Genomic DNA, 20,756 nt, shown 5'->3' on the forward strand with positions numbered 1-20,756 from the left:
GAGGAAAGGGTCTGGAAAGTAAGAGGCTTGCTCTCTGCTTGCATAAATTAGTATATCTCCCTTCATCATCAGGCTCAAGCAACTCTTCCTTGAGTCATGAATGCTGCCTGTGTGGACCCACTCAGAAGTGTGCTGCTTATTACACAGGCTAGTAGATATACTTGCACCTCAGACAGTGCAAATCCTAGGGAGGAAGCGAGTTGATAGCCAGGAAAGGGTATTATATAAAAGAAAGGTGAGACAGTCATTACAATATTTTATACTGATTTTTGCCATCCCAGAGAGCCTCCTTCAGCTCTTGGGACAGGCACGCTAAATAAAGCAAGCACGCTTGGGCTTGTCACCTGGGGCTTGTGAGTGAAGCTGGCTTTGGGACAGCTTTGGTTTCAGCATTTTGTTTGGTTTTGCTTCCAAAAACTGATCAGTTTCTTCCTTATGAAAGGAAATAACTGAAAGAAACATTTAATTCGAGTCCATCAGGAAGAAGCACAGAGCACTTCTAAACTCCTGCCTGAAGAGTAGTGAAAACCAGGTCATCTGCCCTGTAGAAATCCAGTGCTGGACTGCTTTAACAGAAGCAAACAAGTGGGATGCTCTGGGGAAGCCAACCCTTCTTCTGCCTATTTGTTTTCTGGTGTGCATTTCACCGTGTTTCCGGTTTTCCTTCTCAATCACCAGATCTAGCTTTTTACTCCTAAAACCCCTGCACTTTGCACTGAAGATAAACCATTTATTTCTTGCCAGAAATACGGAAGTGGGGCTATTCCTCTCCTCCTCCTTCAGCCGACTCTGAACAACTCAGCTGGCATAACATCAGTAGCTATCTCCCAGCACTGAGCCTGCACTAATTCCATTTCCTGGGAACTAAAGTGACTTTTGAACAGCAATAATTAAACTCACCCACCTTTTAGTTTGTCTTCATACACATATATTGACATCTTCCAGCCACAGCCACAGCTGGAGATCGCATGTGTGCCCATGGTTATGATGGAAAAACACACAGATATTTCCCTGAAAAAAATACAAATAATAGAATTTCTGAGTGTTTAAGCATTTAATCTCAGGAAACTCTCATTACAAGTCTCATTACATTTCAACACCACGTTGAAGCCCCCCATTTTAACCTACGTGCATGCGGCATGACAAACGCCAAGGCAAGCTGAATCAGCGTGTGGTTTTCAGACCCTAGGGAACAGTTGTCCTTTAAATGGTGACTTGAGACTGACTGCTAAAGGTCCCTTGGCCAAGAGGCCAGAGTCTGTTTTCTAAAGGTCTGTTGACCAAGAGGCCCAGCTGCAGAAAATCCAGCTCTCCCAGGAGGTAACCCTGGGAAGAGCTCGTCAGTAGGACTTGGGCAGCCTAGATGCCTTCCCAGGTACTACCCAATGCCTGCCATTCCCATTTCATCTCTAGCACACCTTTGATCCATCGCAGGCCAGCCTGGCAGCTTGGAGAACAGACTTGGGAACATTCCCACATTTCCTTCTCAGCTCCTTGCAGGAGAGCAAGGCAGGACCAAAACCAAATGCCCAAATCCTTCTGTCAGTCCCTTTCAATGTCTTCTTTTCCAACGACCACATAAAGCCGTAAGGTCGTTTCCTCATGTTGTTCCTGAATGCATTTAGATACGGTAGTTGTAATTTCTTGATACCTAGGGTAAGGTTGAATGGGAGACTCCCTGGAGGGGTTTTCACTCTCATTCATGGTCTCTCCCGCTAGAGGGTACTCTGCTATTATAAAAGAATGTGCTCTGTTGAGGCTGCACAGTGACAGAAGCCCGTGGTTTGGGTGGTAGGTGGCTATGCTCTGGAGCACCCGTTTCTGTTCTGCCAGTTGACTTGCAAATCATTCATTGAGAGCGAGAAGATGCAGTAGAAATTTGCCTGTGCACCAAGGCCTGCCACAATCACCTTAAAAAGCCCAACATCAGAGCAAGGGGAAAAGCAATTCACTTGGAGAAGGTTATAGTGCCAGCCACAATGTTCTCCTCTTGCAGGGCACTGAAGCAAGGAACTCCATCACAAGGCTGTGTGGCACACTGGGAGACCGTGCACACCTTGTTCTCTTGGTTGGCTATCACGTTATTAGCCTATGCTGAACATTTCCTATGATGACAAGAAAAGCGGCACAGGACCAGAGGGCAGGCAGGCAGCCTCTGTAGTAAGCACAGGAAACTCAAGCCCGAGGCTTGTCAGCCTGCTTCTTCCCAATGCAATCCTCCCAGCTTGCCTTTGTCACCGGGAGCTCAGAGACCAGGCACAGCAGCCAGCCAGTAAAAGAGCTCTTGCTCCTGAGAGCATCCCTGCTCCCCTCTCACAGGGATGCAGGGGAGGCAGAGCAGCCCAGGATGCCCCACAGCTAGAAGGCAGCACAAATGGCACCAGCCTCTCCCAATGGAAGCGTGTGCCACCCAGATGTGTGCATTGGAAATACAAACCCACTGCATCCCTTGTGCTGAGGAGCTTAGCAACACTTACAAAGGAAGGGAATATACAGGCTGAGCATACAGCCTGAGTGCAAACAGACTGCCCTATGCCCTCTCTGCCCTTCGTTTCCTGATTTTGCTGCTGACCAAGCCCCACATTGCTAGCTACCATTCCAGTTACCAATTCATCCTTTGAAGTCAGGATGGCATTTGGGTCTCCCTGGTAGCCAGGAAAGGCTGGTGCTGCTCTGGAGTTAAGCTTGTGCGGGGAAAGGATGCTCCCCTCACCATCGCCAGCTCCTCCAGCTGGCAGCATGGGCAAAGCAGCAACAGGCAGATTTCAGCCTAGCAAAGCAGGGGGAAAGACACCATGGGACAGAGCAATTACCTGGAATGTGGTCAGTCATTGATCATGGCAAACCGGCTGCAGGTTAGCAGCACCACCTTTGGCCAGCTTCACTGGCTGCCAGAGCTGGAGAAAAGCAGCCCCCCCCCCCCGTTTTCTTACCCCAGCAGCAAAGCTTGGTGCTGCCCCTTGTTAGCTGCATTTGCTGAGCCCCCCTACGAGTGCCATCAGAAGGACCTACACTTTGCAAGGTGTAAATGTGGGATCTTCCTGGTAAGCAAAGGCATGGCTGGTGGAGAGGGAAGAAAGGAGGGGCCACCGGCCCCGGCAGCCCCCATTCCTTTTCTCTCTCATGCTCTGATGCCTCTGTGACTTGTGGAGCGCCATGGTAGGCACCAATACTGGGCTCCTCTGGGATGTCTCTTCCTCTGGACCTGGCGCAGAGGACTCGCAAGCAAGAGCAGGAGATGCTTCTCCACCAGGAAGGCAATGGGGAAACACCTGTGGATGCCACTGCTTCACCCCAGCTCACCAGAAAACCAAAGGTACAAACTGGATTATGAAAGGAGTCTCTGCAGAGGGCAGGTTTGGCTGAAGTCTCCTTTCGATGCTATCTTAGAGGAAAATATGAGAATCAAGCATCTTACACATTCTCTCTGTGTCCATTTATGAATTTGACTCTTCCCTGCATCAGGAGGAGCAGCATAAAGTTGTAGGTGTCTTGCAGGTTTATTCCTAGCCCAAGCTTTGTGGATTGATCCATAAAAGGGCAAGATGGAGTTCAGAACATCCTTCTTGGCACCTCTGTTATGGGAAGGGGCTCCGTCCAGCTTCTCACTGGGCCTCACAGCACCAGTCTGCACTGCAGGCAAAGAGCAGGGAAGTGCAATCAATGCACACCACCGTGTCAGAGCCTTTCCACAGAGCCCCTTGGGAATTTTCAGCTTCTTTCCCTTTCACTGACTCGATCAACTTCCTCTTCTGATGCCAGCTTCCATCTCAGTCTCTTCTTTCCCAGACTCCTGACCTAGGCAGAAGGCATTGCCTCACCCCAAGGAGCAGTCAGGGGGTAGCATTTTGGGACCCACCTCTCTGTGATTTGGAGTGAACACTGAGGGGATTGCCAAATGATGTTCTAGAGCAAACTCAGCGGCATGCAGTAGAGAAAGGCACAGCAACTCACTTATGTAGCCTTTCCCAAGGTCAGGACTGCCAACAACATTCAGACGCTTCACTGGCAAACCAAAAACCCACAGCAAAAACAAACATCAGAGATTCCTGCAGAAGCAACTCAAGACAAGAAAAGGAGGGCAAGGGCAAGAGAGGATGCAGCTAGTGCTGTGGAGGTCACACAGGGACTTTCCTGGGTGAGAAGGGCCAAAGAGCAAGTGCAGAGGAATACACTCAGTGCACTTAGGCAGTTGCAGGGAGATGCACGCTTGCTGCCCCAAGCAAAAACCCATCCCTAGTTAACGCTAAGGAAACAACATAAATGTCACTGCAACGTGGATCTTGCACCCAAGAGCAGATGGAGCAGAGCAGGTCTGCTCCTTTCATCAGTCCCCGGAGCGCAGCTGGATATGGGAAAGCAGATCGAGGTGCAGGCACCAGTAGAGGGCCACATGCACTGAGAGCTTCGTGGAGGTTTATCTTCAGTTTCCTTCCTATTTGAGAGGGGAGGTGGGTGCAATCATCTTAAATGGTGCCCACTTCTCCCCTACTAGAAACCTTATTATCCAGGCCGCAAAATGCACCCGGGTACTTTTATTACAGCAACAACCTTTCTCCTCTGGATCATGCTGCCTTTTGACACAGGCCAGGATTCTACCAGCCAGCTGTGTGCCGTGGGGCAAAGCATTGCCTCTACATGCTTGCATACAAAATGACAACATACAAGAAAGGCTGACCTCTACCAGGTCCTGGTAATGAGTTAGATTGTGGAAGCAGAGAATGTTCCGCTCCCTATGTTGTTTCTCACATCCTTATTCCCTGCCTTTTCCTTTATTTTATGTGGTTCCTGAATTTTGCACACAAAAAGAAACCGGCTGGTTTTCTCTTTTCAGCCACTTACCCAAGGCCCTGGGAGATGGGGTTGGCTGTTTACAAAGAACTAGTCCAGAGGACTGCTTGTTCAAGCCAGACCTCGATGCTTTCCACTTCTCAGATAAAGCAGCGTGTTTGGACTGTGAGTACTGGAGAGTCTGACCTTAATTAATGAGTTCTTATTTTATGAAGGAACAAAAATAGAACTAAAGTCTGGAGCCGCTCTCTTTCTCAGGCTTTACTTGTGCTATTCCCACCGATGCCAAAGCGGAGAACTACAAGTGAAGAGAAGGACACTTCATCATCCGTATTACAGAACTGTGTTTTCTCTGCCTTTCTGTTGGTCCATGCTTCTTGTTCTCAGTTCTGCCTGAGTCCAAGGGAACCCTGCTCCTGGTCACAGCCTGTAGGTGAAAAAGTGCAGAGGAAAAGCAACGTTGGCTCGCACATAGCTGCAAGCCCAGGCACACTGGGTTGCTGAATAAGAGGGGCAGACATCGTGCAGCTGACGCAGTGCAGACACACTGAGCGCAGGTTATCGCTGGCTTGAAAGGTTCACCCCCCTCATTTCCTGTTTGCTTCAGTTAGGAAGCGATGGGGGTTTTATCCTTTTGATCAGAAAGTGACTGGGGAACGTGAAACCTCCCTCCCACAGCATCAGCTCCCAGCTGTGTCCAGGCCTCTCTTTCCCTGGCTGCATTACCCATGGCCAGCCTCATGTCATACACCAGCTGGCACCAAACAAGGGTCAGAAAGAGACCATCCCTCACGTGGATTAACTTGGCAGACCACTTGCTCATGCCCTTTAGGGGTACGCTTTCCAAGCACTCCTCAAATGCCTCTTCCCAAGCTCTGGGTGCATCTTCTCTGTCAAACTGGCCAAACTTCTCACTCCAATTAGCCTGCTAATGCCCTGCAGAAGTGAGAGGGAGGCCACAGAGAGGTATAGATCCCAGATAGCGTTCTCATTGCAAAGCTAATCTTGTAGGAATTGTTTCTCCTGGAAGCAGCCAGGTCCTAAGGACTTGTTTTCTAATAAACAGACAACCTGAAAGAGCATTCCCACTGGAACTGGGAATTTGGCTCCACTTAGAGTCCTTCCCCTGCCCTCAGGTTCTGCGTGTGCCCTTCTGCCCTGGTCCCTTCTCCTTCCCACCTTCTTCCCTAACTTCCACTTCCCAGCTGAGCCCTGTGGCAGCCCTGGATGGAGAAGGGCAAAGGGTGCCCAGAAGGGGAGGTGTGATCCAGGCAAGAGGACAGCATCTTCAAAGGTGTAATGAGATGGAATAACATCAGGGACAGGAAACAACCTCAAACAGTCCAGGAGAGGCAAACTATGTGTGGCCAGGTCAAGCAACAGCAAAGGTCGAACTTTGTTGCTCACAGCAGTTTTGCACTGGCTGATAGCACAGTATCATGTCTGAACCCCATGGACCAGAAAAAAGACAGAGGGAGAAGAAATGTGCTAAGGGAATGAAGGAAGCTGTATAGAATCAAGTAGAGGATTCCCAGACCTTCTTGCTCACCTTACAGGAAAAGAAAGCATCACCCTAGTGATGACTGGTGCTGTTTCCTGGCAGCTTCTGGCTTCAGGTTTTCCAAGTTGGCCTCCAAATCTGCATCTGCCAGTTCCACATCAGGTTGACACAGAGTCACAAACCTGAGACTCGAGAACTTAAAACTACACTGTGACCACAGGCTCTTTCTGCTGGGCCAGAACCCACTGGAGAGCCTGGTGCCTCACATCCCTGTCAGGCTGGGATGTTATTACCCATGACCCACGATTTGCCACCTTCTTCTTCTGCATCCTAGTTGGAAGGTTTCCACCCTTTCCTGCAGCCTGCAGGGAGCTCAGCACTTTCTGTTGGTGGTGCAGTCTGAGCTAAACTCTGAGGGATGCTGTCTGATTGTCTTGACGTGGTCAGAAATCTTTACAATGAAGGTCTTCAGAAATAAATGCTGGCGTTATATACATAGGGTAAATACTGAAGTATTGACTAGAGAACTGACACCTTGCTTCTACCAACAAATCCTCTCTAGAAAAGAGACAGCCTACTTTTAATGCCCTTAAATTAAACTGCTTTGAAGTAGGTATGCAAATGTCGTCAGAAAACTACACTAGGACATTCCCCCTTTCTCCTCTTTGTGTGTAGGTTCTGGAATTTAGAGAAAAACCTGTAGCAAAGAAAGGTATTTCCTTTTACTCAGCCAATAGGCAGCTAAAACCCCCAAAATGAGCAGACTACAGCAGCGTCCACCTACAAAGAGCTTGGACAGGTGTTCAGTGCTCCTTTCACACACAGCTTTATGTGAGCAAAGAGGAAAGCAGTGGACATATGAGAAGGCCCATTGTATGGCTTTCAAAATAGAGCCATTTCTGGTACACCAAGAGTGAAAACAAGAATATGCTTGATTTTTATCTGGCTGGTTCAATATTCCCATTTATGAAAGAAAGAAAAATGCACTCAGTTAGTGCATTCTCTTATTTCAGGTGATTTGCAGGGGCTTAGTGCTGAAAACTGAATGAAAAAGAGCAGGTTATATTTCCTTCCATGCCTAAATTCATAAGAAAATCTACTGGAGTGTTATTTAGTAGATGAATTATTTCCCAAGGGTTATGAAACAAGAAATAATGAACAATGCTTTCAATCTTCTCTCAGCAGAACAAAGTTCCTTTTCTCTGTGTGGATTTAGACCCATGCCTCTGCCAACACTGGGTTCAGCCAGTGCCTTGTAAAACATCTAAGGGCAGCATTTCAGCTCTATTTCAAAGACACATCTTCAGCAAGAGCTCCTGGGGTGATTCCTTTGCACTTTACTGCCCTCTTAGAGCTGGGAACCTGGTACCCAGCAGACGAAACCATCAACATGGTACTTGGTACATCTCTGAAACAGCCTGGCATGCAAAACCAGGAACCTGGACATATTATACAGCCTGAGGACCTTTTGTTACATACCTATACATATATATATACATAATATACAGCTTAAGAGGACACGCTGTTAAGGTCCTCCATGAGTTAAAACAAGCTGACTAATGTCAGGTTCAAAGGATCCCAGAGCTGAGAGGCGCAGGCTAAATAATCCCATTTGGTTTGCAGAGAGAAGCAGATTTCCCAGAGCCAGTCTTACCCACGTAAGAGGCAAGCAGAAGGGTGGCATTCCCACTTGCCCTTTCTACCTGTTAGAGGAAAATTATGCCCTGCATCAACACCACTCTTGCCCTGGGCTGGAAAAGCTGCAGTGACAGGAGGTGGCTTAAGACAGGGTTGGCTCAGTCCAATAACAGCCCAGACATGAGACAGGGAATAACCCAAGATTCCTTTGTTTGGTTGTTGCTGGGTTTTTTCCCTCCGGTTGGGGCAATATTAGCTCAGAACATTCCTGTAGAGTAAACTTGGCAAATAAATATGCTCTGTTTCCATTTACTTACCTGCTTCATACCACTGCTATTGGAGCAGCACAATAATACAGTCTATTCCACTGCGATTCCTTACCAGTTTCATTTTTACTTTTGAACACCTATTCAAAATCCACAACATTTCATAGCCTAGGTACTGTCTATTAAAACAAGTACCAAGCATATGCATAAACCCATCTGAAATATCACCTCCAAAGGGTTACTGCCAGATTGTTAACGGTAGTCACGTTGATTGTTAACGGAGGCAGAGAAGCACAAGGAAATCACAAGGAAACCTCAGAACAGTAGTTAGGATGTTACTCACCCACAGTAAAAACTTGTGATGCCCTCAGGCACATGCTTGTTTCTTCCCTGGGTTTGTACCTATTTCATACTCTATTACTTTCCCCAGCTAACAGCCAGTTAATATTACATAGCCTGTATGCTTATATCCCTTTCATTGCTACATGAAGCCAAAGCTCCACAGCACTACCACATAGCAATTTATGGCGTTGCGTTTTAGTAGCTGGCTTTATACAGCATGAAGGTAAATAAATGTATTGGTTTTTAGAGTTCTGCCTTTTTATGCCGTTTCCTGTTCTCATTCCGATTACTGGGACAGACAAAGTGATAATGTTTAAGTTCTCTCATTAGGCCTCTGGTCCTGTCGTGCTCATAAGCAGAAACCTAAAAAAGCTTTCACAGTTCAACATTCAGCTGAATAGCAAAAGAAACCACAATCCCACACATACATGGACCCTGAACCCTGCTTTCCCTCCCTCCACATGCTCAGACTGTACAAATTAATGGGTAACCTCTGCAGTCTTCCAGGGTTTATAAAGGTTTCTCACCAGCTTTGTGCCTTCCCTTATTCCCCCGAAGATCCTTTTTATTAACCGCATCCAGAGACCCCTGTTTCTGTAAGACTCTTCTTTTAAAAAAAGATATATTAGTTTGAACATTAATGGAAACCTTCTTTTAAAACTCAAAACAGTCCTCTCCAAATGCCCCCTGAAGTGCAAGCACGGATGCTGATGCATGGTAAGGGCTGACGCTGCACAGCCTGTTCAGGAGCGTTGCCAAGGGATGAGCCTTACCCTCTTACCTGCATCTGCCCCCCACAAACCACCAACCAAGGGGATAAAACTTGCTTCCCCCTGGTCCCTTCCCTCCCACAGGAGGAGGAAATTAAGCTGCAATGGTGGGAAAGCTTGGACAAAGTGGAGCTTCCTCCTTTGGCAATTATGGGGCTCAGGAGAGAAATTCCTGATTGCGATGGTTGCAGCCACTTCCCTTTTCCACACGCTCACCAGCTGTGCTATTACTAAGCATTACAGAGCCCAGAAAGGCATTTAATGACAAGGACTTATTCATTCTCAACTTACACAGTCACTTTCGTTTAGGCTACTTGGTTTTCTGACTACAACTCAACCTGATTCATCCGGGATGCGCACTTGAAATAGATGGGTGAGGAAAATGCAGATGACACGCGCTTGTTCCGGGAAGCCAGGAGGAGAGGAAGCAGCCTGCACCTGATGTCTTGATGCTCCCCACAAAACCTCACCCTGTGGGCAACCTCATTTCTCCTTCCTGGGTCTATAAGGAAAGATTTCATGGGCATAGGGTTTCGGGGAATTAGCTATGGGTTATAAGCAATGAATCCGAGCAGTAAACAATACTTGTTGCCCCTATACTACTACATAGCTTCCCATGTGTAGCCCCCCAGCCCCTTACTTCCCACTGCACTCACATTCCATCACACCATGACACGCAATACCCACTAAGCAGCCTACTGCCCCTCCAACTGCCCTTTTATTTCCCTACTGCCTCATGCAGGCAGGTGGGATGCTTGGAAACACAGCTGTGATGGATTAGGGGGATTAAAAAGGGGGCTGTGGAAATCACAGGGAAAAGGGGGGGACGACGTCTATGTCATTGCTTTTGCATTATTTACATTACTTTCTAGGAAAGGCTGCTGGAAGCTGGAGTTGGCAATTTCCTCGTGCCTAATGAGTCCTGGCTTGGACTGCCTCTCCGGGTGCCTGGGCTGCGTGTTCAGGCTGGTTGCAGTCTTGGCCTGATCTTTCATGCCCTTTGGGGAACGGATTCATCACCCTAAAGCTCACACAGCACAGCCATGGGTTTTCTGCGCCCTGGCTCCTCATGGGGCTCTACTTTGGCACCTCCAAGGCCAGCATCCCTACAAGATGCTGCTCTATTTCGGGCAACCTGCCACCCACTTTTGAGCTTGCAACGTTAAGGAAAGGAACAAACAAAACATTCAAACCCTTGGACAACACAACACGTGAGTTTCATTGCGCAGATCCAGGCAGCCACCTTGAGTCTCAAATAAATACTTTACAGCTTCCCCCCCCCCCCCCTCCAAAACAGAATAGTCCAGTGTCACTAAATAAATATCCATTATAAATAGTCTTTTGTATTCCTCTTGGAGCGAGTCACGGCAGGTTTGCTTGGAAGCCTGAGGTTCTGTTGGATGAAGCTCCTCTCTTGCACGTGTAGGGCGAGCAGCTGCTCAGGCGTTCAGTGATGTGCCAGGGCTGGGGGGACACTGCTGGGGCTTGCCTGCCCACAGCTCTGTGCTGCCCACACTTCTTGGCCTTGCTACAGGCAGGAAAGACCTAACAGAAGAGAGGTTGTTGGGGTTTTTCCTTCTTCTAAATGTATGGATATTTAAAGTGGAGGGGGTAAAGGTCCTGGCTATTTGTGTTACCAAATAGGTCCTTGCGTCTCTCTGTGCAAGAGACTGAAGTTTTCCCCTCATAACCCTCCCCAGTAGTCTCCAGCTTGGACCTAGAGGCATGATGCCCATTGAAGACATGTATTGCATCTCCTCCCACTGCTTTCTCTCCTCCAAACCCTCCATCAGATGCCAGTGTGCACCCTCTGGGCATAGCCCACAAGGAGGATGAGGTGCCTTCAGCATAAAACTGGGCTGAGTTTTCTGAAACGATGCCACCTCTCTTGTCTTACCCCCACCTCCAGCCTGCATCCTTCATCCCCTGCGTCGGGGCAACCAGCAGCAGCTCAGCCCCTGCTGCACTGCAGCACCCTGGGCTTTCCTCAGAGAGACATCCTCTTCCTCTAGCACCCCATTTTGTCTGAGATGTGTCCTTGAAGCTGCTTCCTTCACAAGCTGCTCTAGCCAGGCAAGGGGGAGGTTATTTTAGGAGATGCAAAAGAAGGGTGCGAGGGTACGGCCACTGCTTGCACAACTGTTTTGGGCATAAATGTAGTAACAGCATGCCTTGTCGTTGAGAAAGTGGACAATCTGTAGTTGTCGTCACCGTTGGGTACCTATGGGCCTGGCTCAACACCTTCAGGTTTCCCCTTCCCAAAATGCTGCCATCCAGCTGACTGGCTGGGGGCTATTCCCTTTGTCCCTCTCCAACGCAGGTGCAGCCTGGGCTGCGCAGCATGCATCCTGTGCTGGGGTGGCTGAGCAGAGCTGGGTCCTGGCGTCGAGCCCTGTCACTGGTGGAGGTGAGCCCAGCAGCACCCTGGGGAAAGGCAAACCTACCCAGCATGGCCACGCTGGGTTTCTCTCTGGGTCACGTAGGCAGCGGTGGAGGAGGCAGACAAGAAGGAGGAGGGAAGTCAGGGGGACCAAGACCCCCATTGCAATGACGATGGCAGGTGCCACACTGCTATCCCGGCTATCCAGACCTGTGGGGAAAGCAGCGGATACTCAGTTTGTGCATGAAGATAATAAAAAACCCCAGACCCATTTCAGACATCCCTTGCCCAGTCCCTGGAGTGGGACAGGGTGGATAGGGGCACTTGGAGCCAATGCCAGCATGCACACAAGTGGCACTGCCAACAGACCTGTCCTCGGGGTCTAATGCTGTGGTTGGGTGTGCATCACCCAGCCCTTTGAGCTACCCAAAGCCAACACATGTGGATGGTGTGTCCATATCCTACATGATAAGGAAACCCTGTGAGTCCTTAGCAGAGGCAGGGAGGCTGAGGCACACAGGGGACCTAATGGGCAGTAAGACATTGTATGCCATTACCCAGGGTGCCTGCATGGTCCCTGGCACCTCTTCTATCCCTCCCAAGGACCTCTGAGGAGTTTCCTGCTCTAACCCAGGAGGTGTTTAGTGGTTCCCTCCCCACTCCAGAGCAGGAGCAGGATTACACACTGACCCTGCACCAGGCTCTCCGTGGGCAGAACCAGGGTCACGTTTAGAGAGGGGTGTTGGATCTCACAGGTGATGGGGTACTCCTGGAGGATTTTGGAGAAGGTGTGGGTGAAATTGCTGATGACAGCCACAGTCTGGTTGCCAAGCTGGACGTGGTACTCCCTCGGTTTCTGCTGCAGGATGCTGGGAAGATGCCAGGTGATTTTGGGAGCTGGCTTTCCTGTTGCTGAGCAGCTCATCCCCACCACTTTCTCGGCATCCTCAGCTTTGTCTGGGCTGGGCATAAGCTTCGCCTCCACTTTGGGGTCCGAGATGGCTGTAAAACACAAAGTGACAAAATCCACTTCTTTCTGCTCACATTTGAGCAAAGAGCAAATGTTTTACCATTATCTTGGTGGCCAACCTTGATATCTGATCTTACCTCTCCCTCCCCATAACTCTGTCTGTGACAAACATGAAAGTGATCAGGCAGCGGTCTGGAAACGAATCGTGGAATCATAGAATAGTTATGGTTGGAAAGGACCTTAAGGTCATCCAGTTCCAATCCCCCTGCCATGGGCAGGGACACCTCACACTAAACCATGGCACCCAAGGCTCTGTCCAACCTGGCCTTCAACACCGCCAGGGATGGAGCATTCACAACCTCCCTGGGCAACCCATTCCAGTGCCCCAACACCCTCACAGTAAAGAACTTCTTCCTTATATCCAGTCTAAGAGCTCGGAGAAAACAAAGGACAAGAGGGTAGAAGCATCTGTATTTCAGTTCTGTTATTCAGTTCAACTGTTACGCAGTTCAATACAGCAGCATCCCAACATCCCAACTGGCAAGTGGTGATTATGGGTGAATAAAAAGCAACAGGTAGTGAAACCATAAAACCACACGTCCTCCTACCCCTGCAAGGGCTAAGCTGCTTAAATGAGCCAAAGTTCTTGTCCTTTTGCCTTAAATGTACCTGCAGGGTTAGCTTTACTGCTGTTTCACATGTGAAGGTTTTGTGCTTGTTCAACTCTCTTCCCTCTAGTGTTGTGTTTTGGGGGCATCATGGTACCTCTTAAAACCTTCATTAAAGATCGTTTGTTCTGAGCTCCATCTCACCCTGGAAGATTTGTTGATGCTGCTACATTTAGTCTTTGCAAGAAAGATGAGCTGTAGGCGTCAGTCATTCTTACTCCCATGAAGCCTGCTTGCTGATCCCCATCTATACCAATTGTATTTGCAAGGACTAAAGAAAGGGAGGAGTACAGGAAGCTGTTTTCAAAGTCGGTAGAACTTGAGGGAAGATCTGAACACATAAGGAGACCTCCATCCAAGGACATGAGGACACCAATCTAATCCAAGCCCCTGCTCAAAGCTGTTTTCTTAGTTTGCTCAGGCCAAGCTCTATAAAGGCATGTAGCTCCATTTGGGAGAGCAATCCACAGGTTTCTCTACGGAAGCTCACCAGCCTGCCTTCTACTTCAGTGCATGTGCTGACAAGTGAGGGGTCCAAACCGCACTACTTCTAAGTCCCTGGTTTTGAGAGTGTTAGGGGGGTTTACCATTTAACTGCAGTGGTGATTCTAGTTTTATTCAATTCTGAGTTACTATGAATGCCCTCTGTATAAAAAAGTCTCTATCATTATACCTAGTAGTACTCCATATTGCTATTTACATAGCAAAGTAACAATGGTGAATGCAAATCACCATTTTTGTTAACATATCACTATCATTTAGTGATCCTGCTTTTGAACAAACAAAATAAATCTGTTTATTCTTCTTAAGGAAAAGTGATATTATTTTCTTTGGGGAGGTCAATTAAGACCTGCAGATGGATGAATAGACACCAAATGAGCCTTTGAAAGGAGGAAAAAGCTTGTGCCACATGCATAATGGCATCTATAACATCCTGATACAATTCCAAATGCAACCTCACATGGTTATCTGAATCCTCCAAGCCATAAGTAGCAGAGGGTGAAAGCAAGATGTTGTATACCATCAATTTTGCTCTTTTTCCCCCTCTTTTTTATGTCTAGACCTTATTTATTTACTATGGTTGTGCCAGCCTAAGGAAAAAAAGTAGGTATTTCTCCTTTTTTGCATCACCCATAGACAGAAACTCAAACCCCTTCAGAGCTGATGGAACTCACTAGTGTTGCTCTGAGAGCAACAAGAAAAGCACGTAGGGGGATTTCAGCTGGAACTTCTCAAAATCTCCCATGTATTAAAAGGCAAGTGTCACAAACACTTTATGTTTTGATTAATAAATGACCTCTGAACTTCTTCTTTCGCTCACAAGACACATAAAAATAACATATCCACAGCAGTAACTTCAAAGGTTAGCCTGCAGTATCCAAAACCTGCAAAGGAAAGCTGTCAAAGATGCTCCCAGAAGGGATTGTCCAGTGTCAGAAACAGATGCACTCCACATCTGCTCTTCTCCTGACTAAGCAGTCCTTTCTCTTTTCACACTGGACCCCAAGGAATGGTAATCATGTGAATATAGATCATGTTGGGTTGAGCTTCCCCTTAGTGCCTGTAACAGATGCACAGTCAAAACCTGGAAGTGCCTGCTTCTGCGGTAATGTCCCGCTACGCTCTTGGTTAGCGTGTGCCCACTGTTGGTGCTCGATGCATACACTTCAACTTCTTCTTTTGCCTTTCATCAAGATATACACTTCTGGTGAACAAGTACCCACAAGAGATGTGCAAGTGCTTGCTTTAGTAGCTCTTGCAGAGCAGCAATGCAGATGTTCCTAAATTCAAGCTGTGGCAGTGTTCCCAAGTGTTTGGAAAAGGGACTTGTTAGTGAAGTACATCAGCTTTGACTTTCTGTAATGACCTTATTTAATGAAAGGGGGACTGTCGGGCTATGATGTGTTTTTTACCTTAATGGCTTGACAGTGGTCTTGGAGGGACTGATAAGTGTAAGAATTACAGTATGCCTTGCGATGACAGGCAGCCTTTTCCAGCTCTGGGGGTTCACCAGCAGCACTGTGCAGCACCTTCCCTGTCTAAAGTATAGCAATGGCATTTCTTTGCTGTGCTCAAGACTTCCAGGTGAATGGTGCATACAGTGAAGGCGGAAAGTCTCTGAAGACAGCCCAGCAAATCCCCCAGGGAATTTTGTCTTTCCCATTCTCATGAGGCGCGTCACCCTCTCCATGCTCACTCGAGCCCTGAACTGGGTTTCGTTATCATTCTCTTGGGTGATGAAGGTTGGCAGAACCTTTCCGAAGCAAAACAGAGGGGAAAGAGGAACAGACTGCTCAAAAGAGACCCTCCAAGCACACTCGAAACTCTTCTGGTCCAAAAAGGGGTTTGTTACAGGGTAGGAGATTTCTGCTTTCTCTTCAGTTTGCTGTTTTCAGCCAGGCAGGTCTGAGGTTCCTCCACTCATACCTGCTTCTTTTCTCAGTGTTGTATCCAGTTCTTACGCTGTTTCACTTCCTCTTGTCACGCAGCGATGGTGCCCATCCCTCTTGTGAAGGCTGCTGTAATCGGGCAATTACCAGCTTGTAAACTCCCTGGTAGTCCCCTCTTGAGGGCAAAGACATGGCAGCATTTCGTTTCCAGCTGCTGACTCTGGCTTGCTCATCTCACCCCGAATCCCTGAGTCTTGGGAGATTCCTGCTGCCTTCACACTCTGTCCCTGGGAGTCATAGAATCATAGCAAGCCTCTGCCACAAAAGTCCTCCGGGCTTGCTCAGACAAGTGGTTCCCATCATTATAAGCTGGGGAATAAGGGAGTAAGACTGTGGCTTTTAAGTAGGGTCACGTAAAACAGCTACAAGGAAATACATCATATGTGAACCAAAATCTTCTGTCACGGTGCCGAAAACTGGTTTTATCCATGATGACTTCCCAGGACATGTGCTAAAGCACATTTCACAGAGGCCTCCATGACCCCCATGAGCCAACCCCTGGCACTGGTCCATAGCCCACGCTGGTGAAGCAGGAGCAGTGACCTCCCTGCCCACAAAAGAAGTAAAACCCTTCTCAGTTGATGTGCTTTCATATGGGATGCTCATGGGAGTGCGCATGGCAGCAGAAGAACACCTGATTTTAAAAGCAGTGCTCTGCTACAGGACGAATCATAGTCACAAGGCTGGTGATTTGGGCAAATATTTCTCCCCCTTGGGTAAAAATACCCAAACTAAACACAACAGATTAGCTCTATGTTTAGATTTACATGACAAACAAGCATGGGATCCCTCTGCAAGGCACTGCCATGTTTTCTTGTAATTTATAACCGATGTTTACCCTCTGAATGACTTGATTCAGAGCTGGTTGCCTTTAGGAACACCTTCCAATTCATATCTGAAATATTGAGTTAATATTTCTCCTGATTTCTCTTTTCTGCTCTAGGAGCTTTCCCAATAGGCAGGGAAAAGAACTTTTGTTCCAGACTTGGTTTTCCCTTGTATTGCCCTCCGCTTTCTTTCCTTATTGCTTTTTTACCTATAAGCCAGGGGCATCTTTGTCCCCACACAGGACTCCTGGCGCGTGGGTATGTGTGTGGACGTATATGTCTGTGTCTTTGTCAGCAGAAGGTACTAGGGATAAACAGAATACTCTGCAGGGGTCATACCACCAGCAGCAGGTCCCAGACGCTGATATTTCCCACATGGGAATTGATCTTTGGCCAGCATCCCCACAGCAGATTCACAGATGAGAAAGTCAGGAGCCCACAGGGTGCCCTCAGGGCATGGTCAATGTCTCAGCTTTCTCACTGGCAGAAAACCAAGACCCTTCCTCGAAAGATAAAAAGCTTTTCAGTCTTGTTCCATTTGAGCTCATCTATTCGTTTCTATTTCAGCTCGTACTTTCTACTTGACAGCATCCTATGCAGGTGACAAATATTGCCACCTTGATTCATGAGTTGTTTTCTCTCCCTTCTTGAAGCTAACTGATGCTGACCTGCACAAGATATTCATGTAGCAAAGCCCATGAGCTGCACTGTATTTCAGCCTTTTTGATGTGTTGCCTGCCTTTCCTGAGCCCAGCCTAACTACTGTCATTTTTACTATGGTTTTGAAGCTATACTCTGCAAATGCCTCTCTGCCTTTTAAATACATTGAATTATTTTAAGACCCAAGGCAGAGTAAGAACAGAAAGTGCCTGATTTCCAGGCTTAGGAGGTGAAAGAAGCAGTGAAAGGAAGTCGAGGAGCATGGGGTTGATTGTTGTGGCAGGCCAGCTGCCAGCGCAGCACATAGCCAGCAAAACTTGGAGGAAGTCATGGGGTGCACATCAGCTTTTGGATCTCCCTGTTGTTGGTTTAAAGGGGAAGAAAAACCTATCTGAGCAGTTGGTTTCCCCAGGGAGGTAAAACCAGGCAGGAAGCTGAGCCACCTTTCTCACTGCAATTTAGCAGTGACTAGCAGTCAGGGAAGGCTTTTTTGGTCAGGGAAAACAACTTGCCCATCTGGTGACAGCCCATGAGCAATTATGACACCTTACCGTAAACCTTGAGACACGTCCTGCCGGTGAGAGCCCCGGAGGGGAACGTGTTGAAGATGCACTTGTAGCATCCTTCATCTTGGAGGGTAACTCCATGCAGTGAGATGGCCGAGGCTCGTAACTCTCTGTGGGCAAAGCTCACGTGGCCGACGTAGCCCTTCGCTATCTTTTGGCCGTTCATCATGCTGTAAGTCGCTATGTTGTCTTCAGCCCCGTCCGTCTCCTTCTGCCAGGTCACCTGCAGCACATCTTCTTTCGTGACTGACTGGCATGCAAATGTAACGTTCCCTCCTGCCTGAACGGATTGGACCTTTCTGTGCATCACCTGCACAGAGCCTGGGGGAGAAGGAGGTTTCTTACCACCATTCTGCAACCCACCTCAGCAGAGGCCCCCCGCAACCCCTTGTCTTCACTCCTGAGCAGAGCAGCTCTGGGCAGTCTCTCTGCCCCTTCATCCAGGGAATAATATGAAAAAGCAGCTCAAAATAGGTGCCCTGAGAGCTTTGCTGGACCCAACACCTCTCGCACAAAGCATCTCTCCAGCCTGATACTTGTGCTGCAGAGAGCACTATGAGAAAGGCGGCACTGATGTTGGAAGGAACTGATTTCTATCTGCTAGGATTGTTATCCCACTGGCAAGTGTGGAGGTGTTCCCTAAATGTTCAGCTGTGCCTATGACCAAACAGCCATCGGTGCATCACTGCTCTCTGAGCACCCCTGTGGCACAGACAGAAGCAAATTGGTAAAGCTGCTAAAAACTACTATGTGCATCACTATACATTGTGCATCCACTCTTGTTAGAGACTGATGAGAGAACGGAAAGGCAGCAGGAAAAAACAAGGTAGGGAGGACCACAGGCAAGCTGCCTGTCTCAGGCTTCAGGCGGTGCAGCTGGGAAACAGCTGAGACCTTGTTAAAGGCCCACAGACAGAATTCATAGCATGAACACCGTGATATTAAAGATCTCCAGGGAAGAAAAGAAACCATCAGTCTCCTCTGACAAATCACAAACACATGTGGAAAAACTGGTAAGGGGAGAAGCAGGCAAAACGGATGCTCCCAGGTTTGACAGTTCAGCTGTGGCCATGGGTAGGCAGAGCTCTGCTAGAGACCAAGAAGCCAGCTCTGAAGCTGTGCCGGTCATATTACTTGTCAGAGCTCAGTAGTGCCATAGGCAGAACACAATCCATGACCATGGGAGCTAGTCTGAAACAAACTCAGGCTTTTCTACCGGATTTTTAATGACAGAAAAACCAAACAAAGTAACACACATAGGCTTTTAGTGACCTGAGCAGATACCTACAAGAACCATGTTCACCACTACAAGTACTTCTGTCTTGACTAAAACAAAGCAGTGCCATACTCTGACCTAAATCGCAGCAACAACAGGAGATGAAATCAAACTCCAGTCATATGGGTCATTAGGGACATCTGGACACTTGCCTCACTTATGATTTGCTAATTGCAATAAATTCATAAATTTGCCTGCAGCTTATAGGTGCAATGGTGGTAAATTAATTAGAGGATGCCACCAGGGCAGTGACATGTCTGACGCATCATGCAAGCGGTGCGGTCCCTGCAGTGCCCTGTCACCACTGGGCTTGCCTCAGGGGATGCGAGGTGGGGACCGCAGCACTTGGCTGCAGCAGGCTGGCAGGGCCACCGAGGTCCCTAATGCTGTTACAGTAAAAAGACAGACAGACACGGAGTTACCTGATGCAAAGGCCCAGATGCAGAAGAGCAGAGGAGCGACCATCATCTTCGCTGCGTTCTCAGCGAGACGAGAGAGCGAGTGACCTATTGAGCACAGCTTCCTCTTTTTTTTATACACTTTGCTCTTACTCTTGGGACATTCCCCTTCCCTGCACGTACGGTAAAAGGCACCTCATGAAAACCTCCTGCCCCACCAGCACTCAGCTGAATAAGAAAACTTCCAGAGGACATGACAACAAATGACAGAGCCAGAAACCAAAGATTTCCCAGCTGGGCTGCAGACAGGCAGGGGTAATGGGTTACAAAGCTGGGTTTTTCACAAATGCCTTTTCCATAAGGTTAGGTTTTTGCAAGTGCCTAAATACAAGCTCAGGTTTCTAAGCTGGCTGAGTACCCAGCATCTGCGGGGCAGCTGAGCTCAGGGAAGGGAGCTGTGGTCAAGAGTCACGCTGCTATGAGTGGTACAAATGTCCCCATCAGATGGCCCAGTTAAGGGTCTGCACCCCATCTATAGATCAGTGGAGACCCTGGAGCTGATGATGCTGCTGTAACACAACTCTCTTTCCAGGTAAGGAGATCAGAGCAAGCCAAGCACCCAACCCAGGATATAGGTCATATGTTGCTCCAGTGAAGAATCAGAGCCTCTCCCTGAGGTTTTCCCCATCTCTGCAGGTCCCTCGGGTAGACAGTGCTGCAGTCCTAGAAGCACACCCTTTCCTCGCCACCCTCATCTGAGATGGCAGAAAGTTAGCTCACACAGCAACCCTGAATCATTGGTTTTGTGCCTTTTTGCCTTGTCATTTTTACACCGGGGTTTCTCTTCCCTGCCGGCTGTGATCACATTGCTGAAACCAACAAAACCCTCATCCTGCGGGTTGCTTATGCACCACACAGTGGGGCAACTAGCCTGCGAGACCTTGTTTGCTAATCAAAAATACATTGGTAAAGAACGTTTCATGTTCCTGATTTACAGCTAGGATTTCCTTACATGCATTTTCTTATAGTAGAATTGCCACAAAGATTACTCCTGAATCATGCAAATAGGTTGGGGAAAGCCAACGGGCCCAAATCACCACATAATAAAAACAATCTCAGTGATGCTTACATACACAGTTAATTTTCTCCTCCCAAGTGGCAATTAATTAATTAATATGAAAATAGAAACATCTTAAGTATCAGTATTTCCTTAAAGAAACAATTTGGGTGTGCTTTTGAGTAGGTTCAAGTCA

The 20,756-nt window shown here is 48.0% G+C and overlaps 1 protein-coding gene across 2 annotated transcripts; it reads right to left on the minus strand.

Annotated features, from left to right (window-relative positions):
- Positions 1–10,619: 10,619 nt before the first annotated feature.
- On the minus strand, positions 10,620–19,634 carry LOC133269188 (nectin-1-like). Of its 2 annotated transcripts, XM_061453135.1 has the most exons (5): positions 19,528–19,634; positions 17,815–18,150; positions 12,379–12,690; positions 11,753–11,898; positions 10,620–10,853 (listed from the first exon to the last, which is right to left on the minus strand). In XM_061453135.1, exons 1-5 carry the CDS (start codon positions 19,571–19,573, stop codon positions 10,671–10,673), a joined length of 1,023 nt encoding a protein of 340 aa, XP_061309119.1. In that variant the 5' UTR covers positions 19,574–19,634; the 3' UTR covers positions 10,620–10,670. The 2 variants fall into 2 exon arrangements, with proteins under 2 accessions (XP_061309119.1, XP_061309118.1); XM_061453134.1 differs by lacking the exon at positions 10,620–10,853 and having other exon boundaries at positions 11,477–11,898.
- Between the last annotated feature and the right edge of the window lie 1,122 nt (positions 19,635–20,756).

Source organism: Pezoporus flaviventris, unplaced genomic scaffold, assembly GCF_033815535.1.
Source record: "Pezoporus flaviventris isolate CSIRO_AGI_PZ_B2104156 unplaced genomic scaffold, CSIRO_AGI_Pfla_v1 ptg000015l, whole genome shotgun sequence".
Taxonomy (NCBI): Eukaryota; Metazoa; Chordata; class Aves; order Psittaciformes; family Psittacidae; genus Pezoporus; species Pezoporus flaviventris.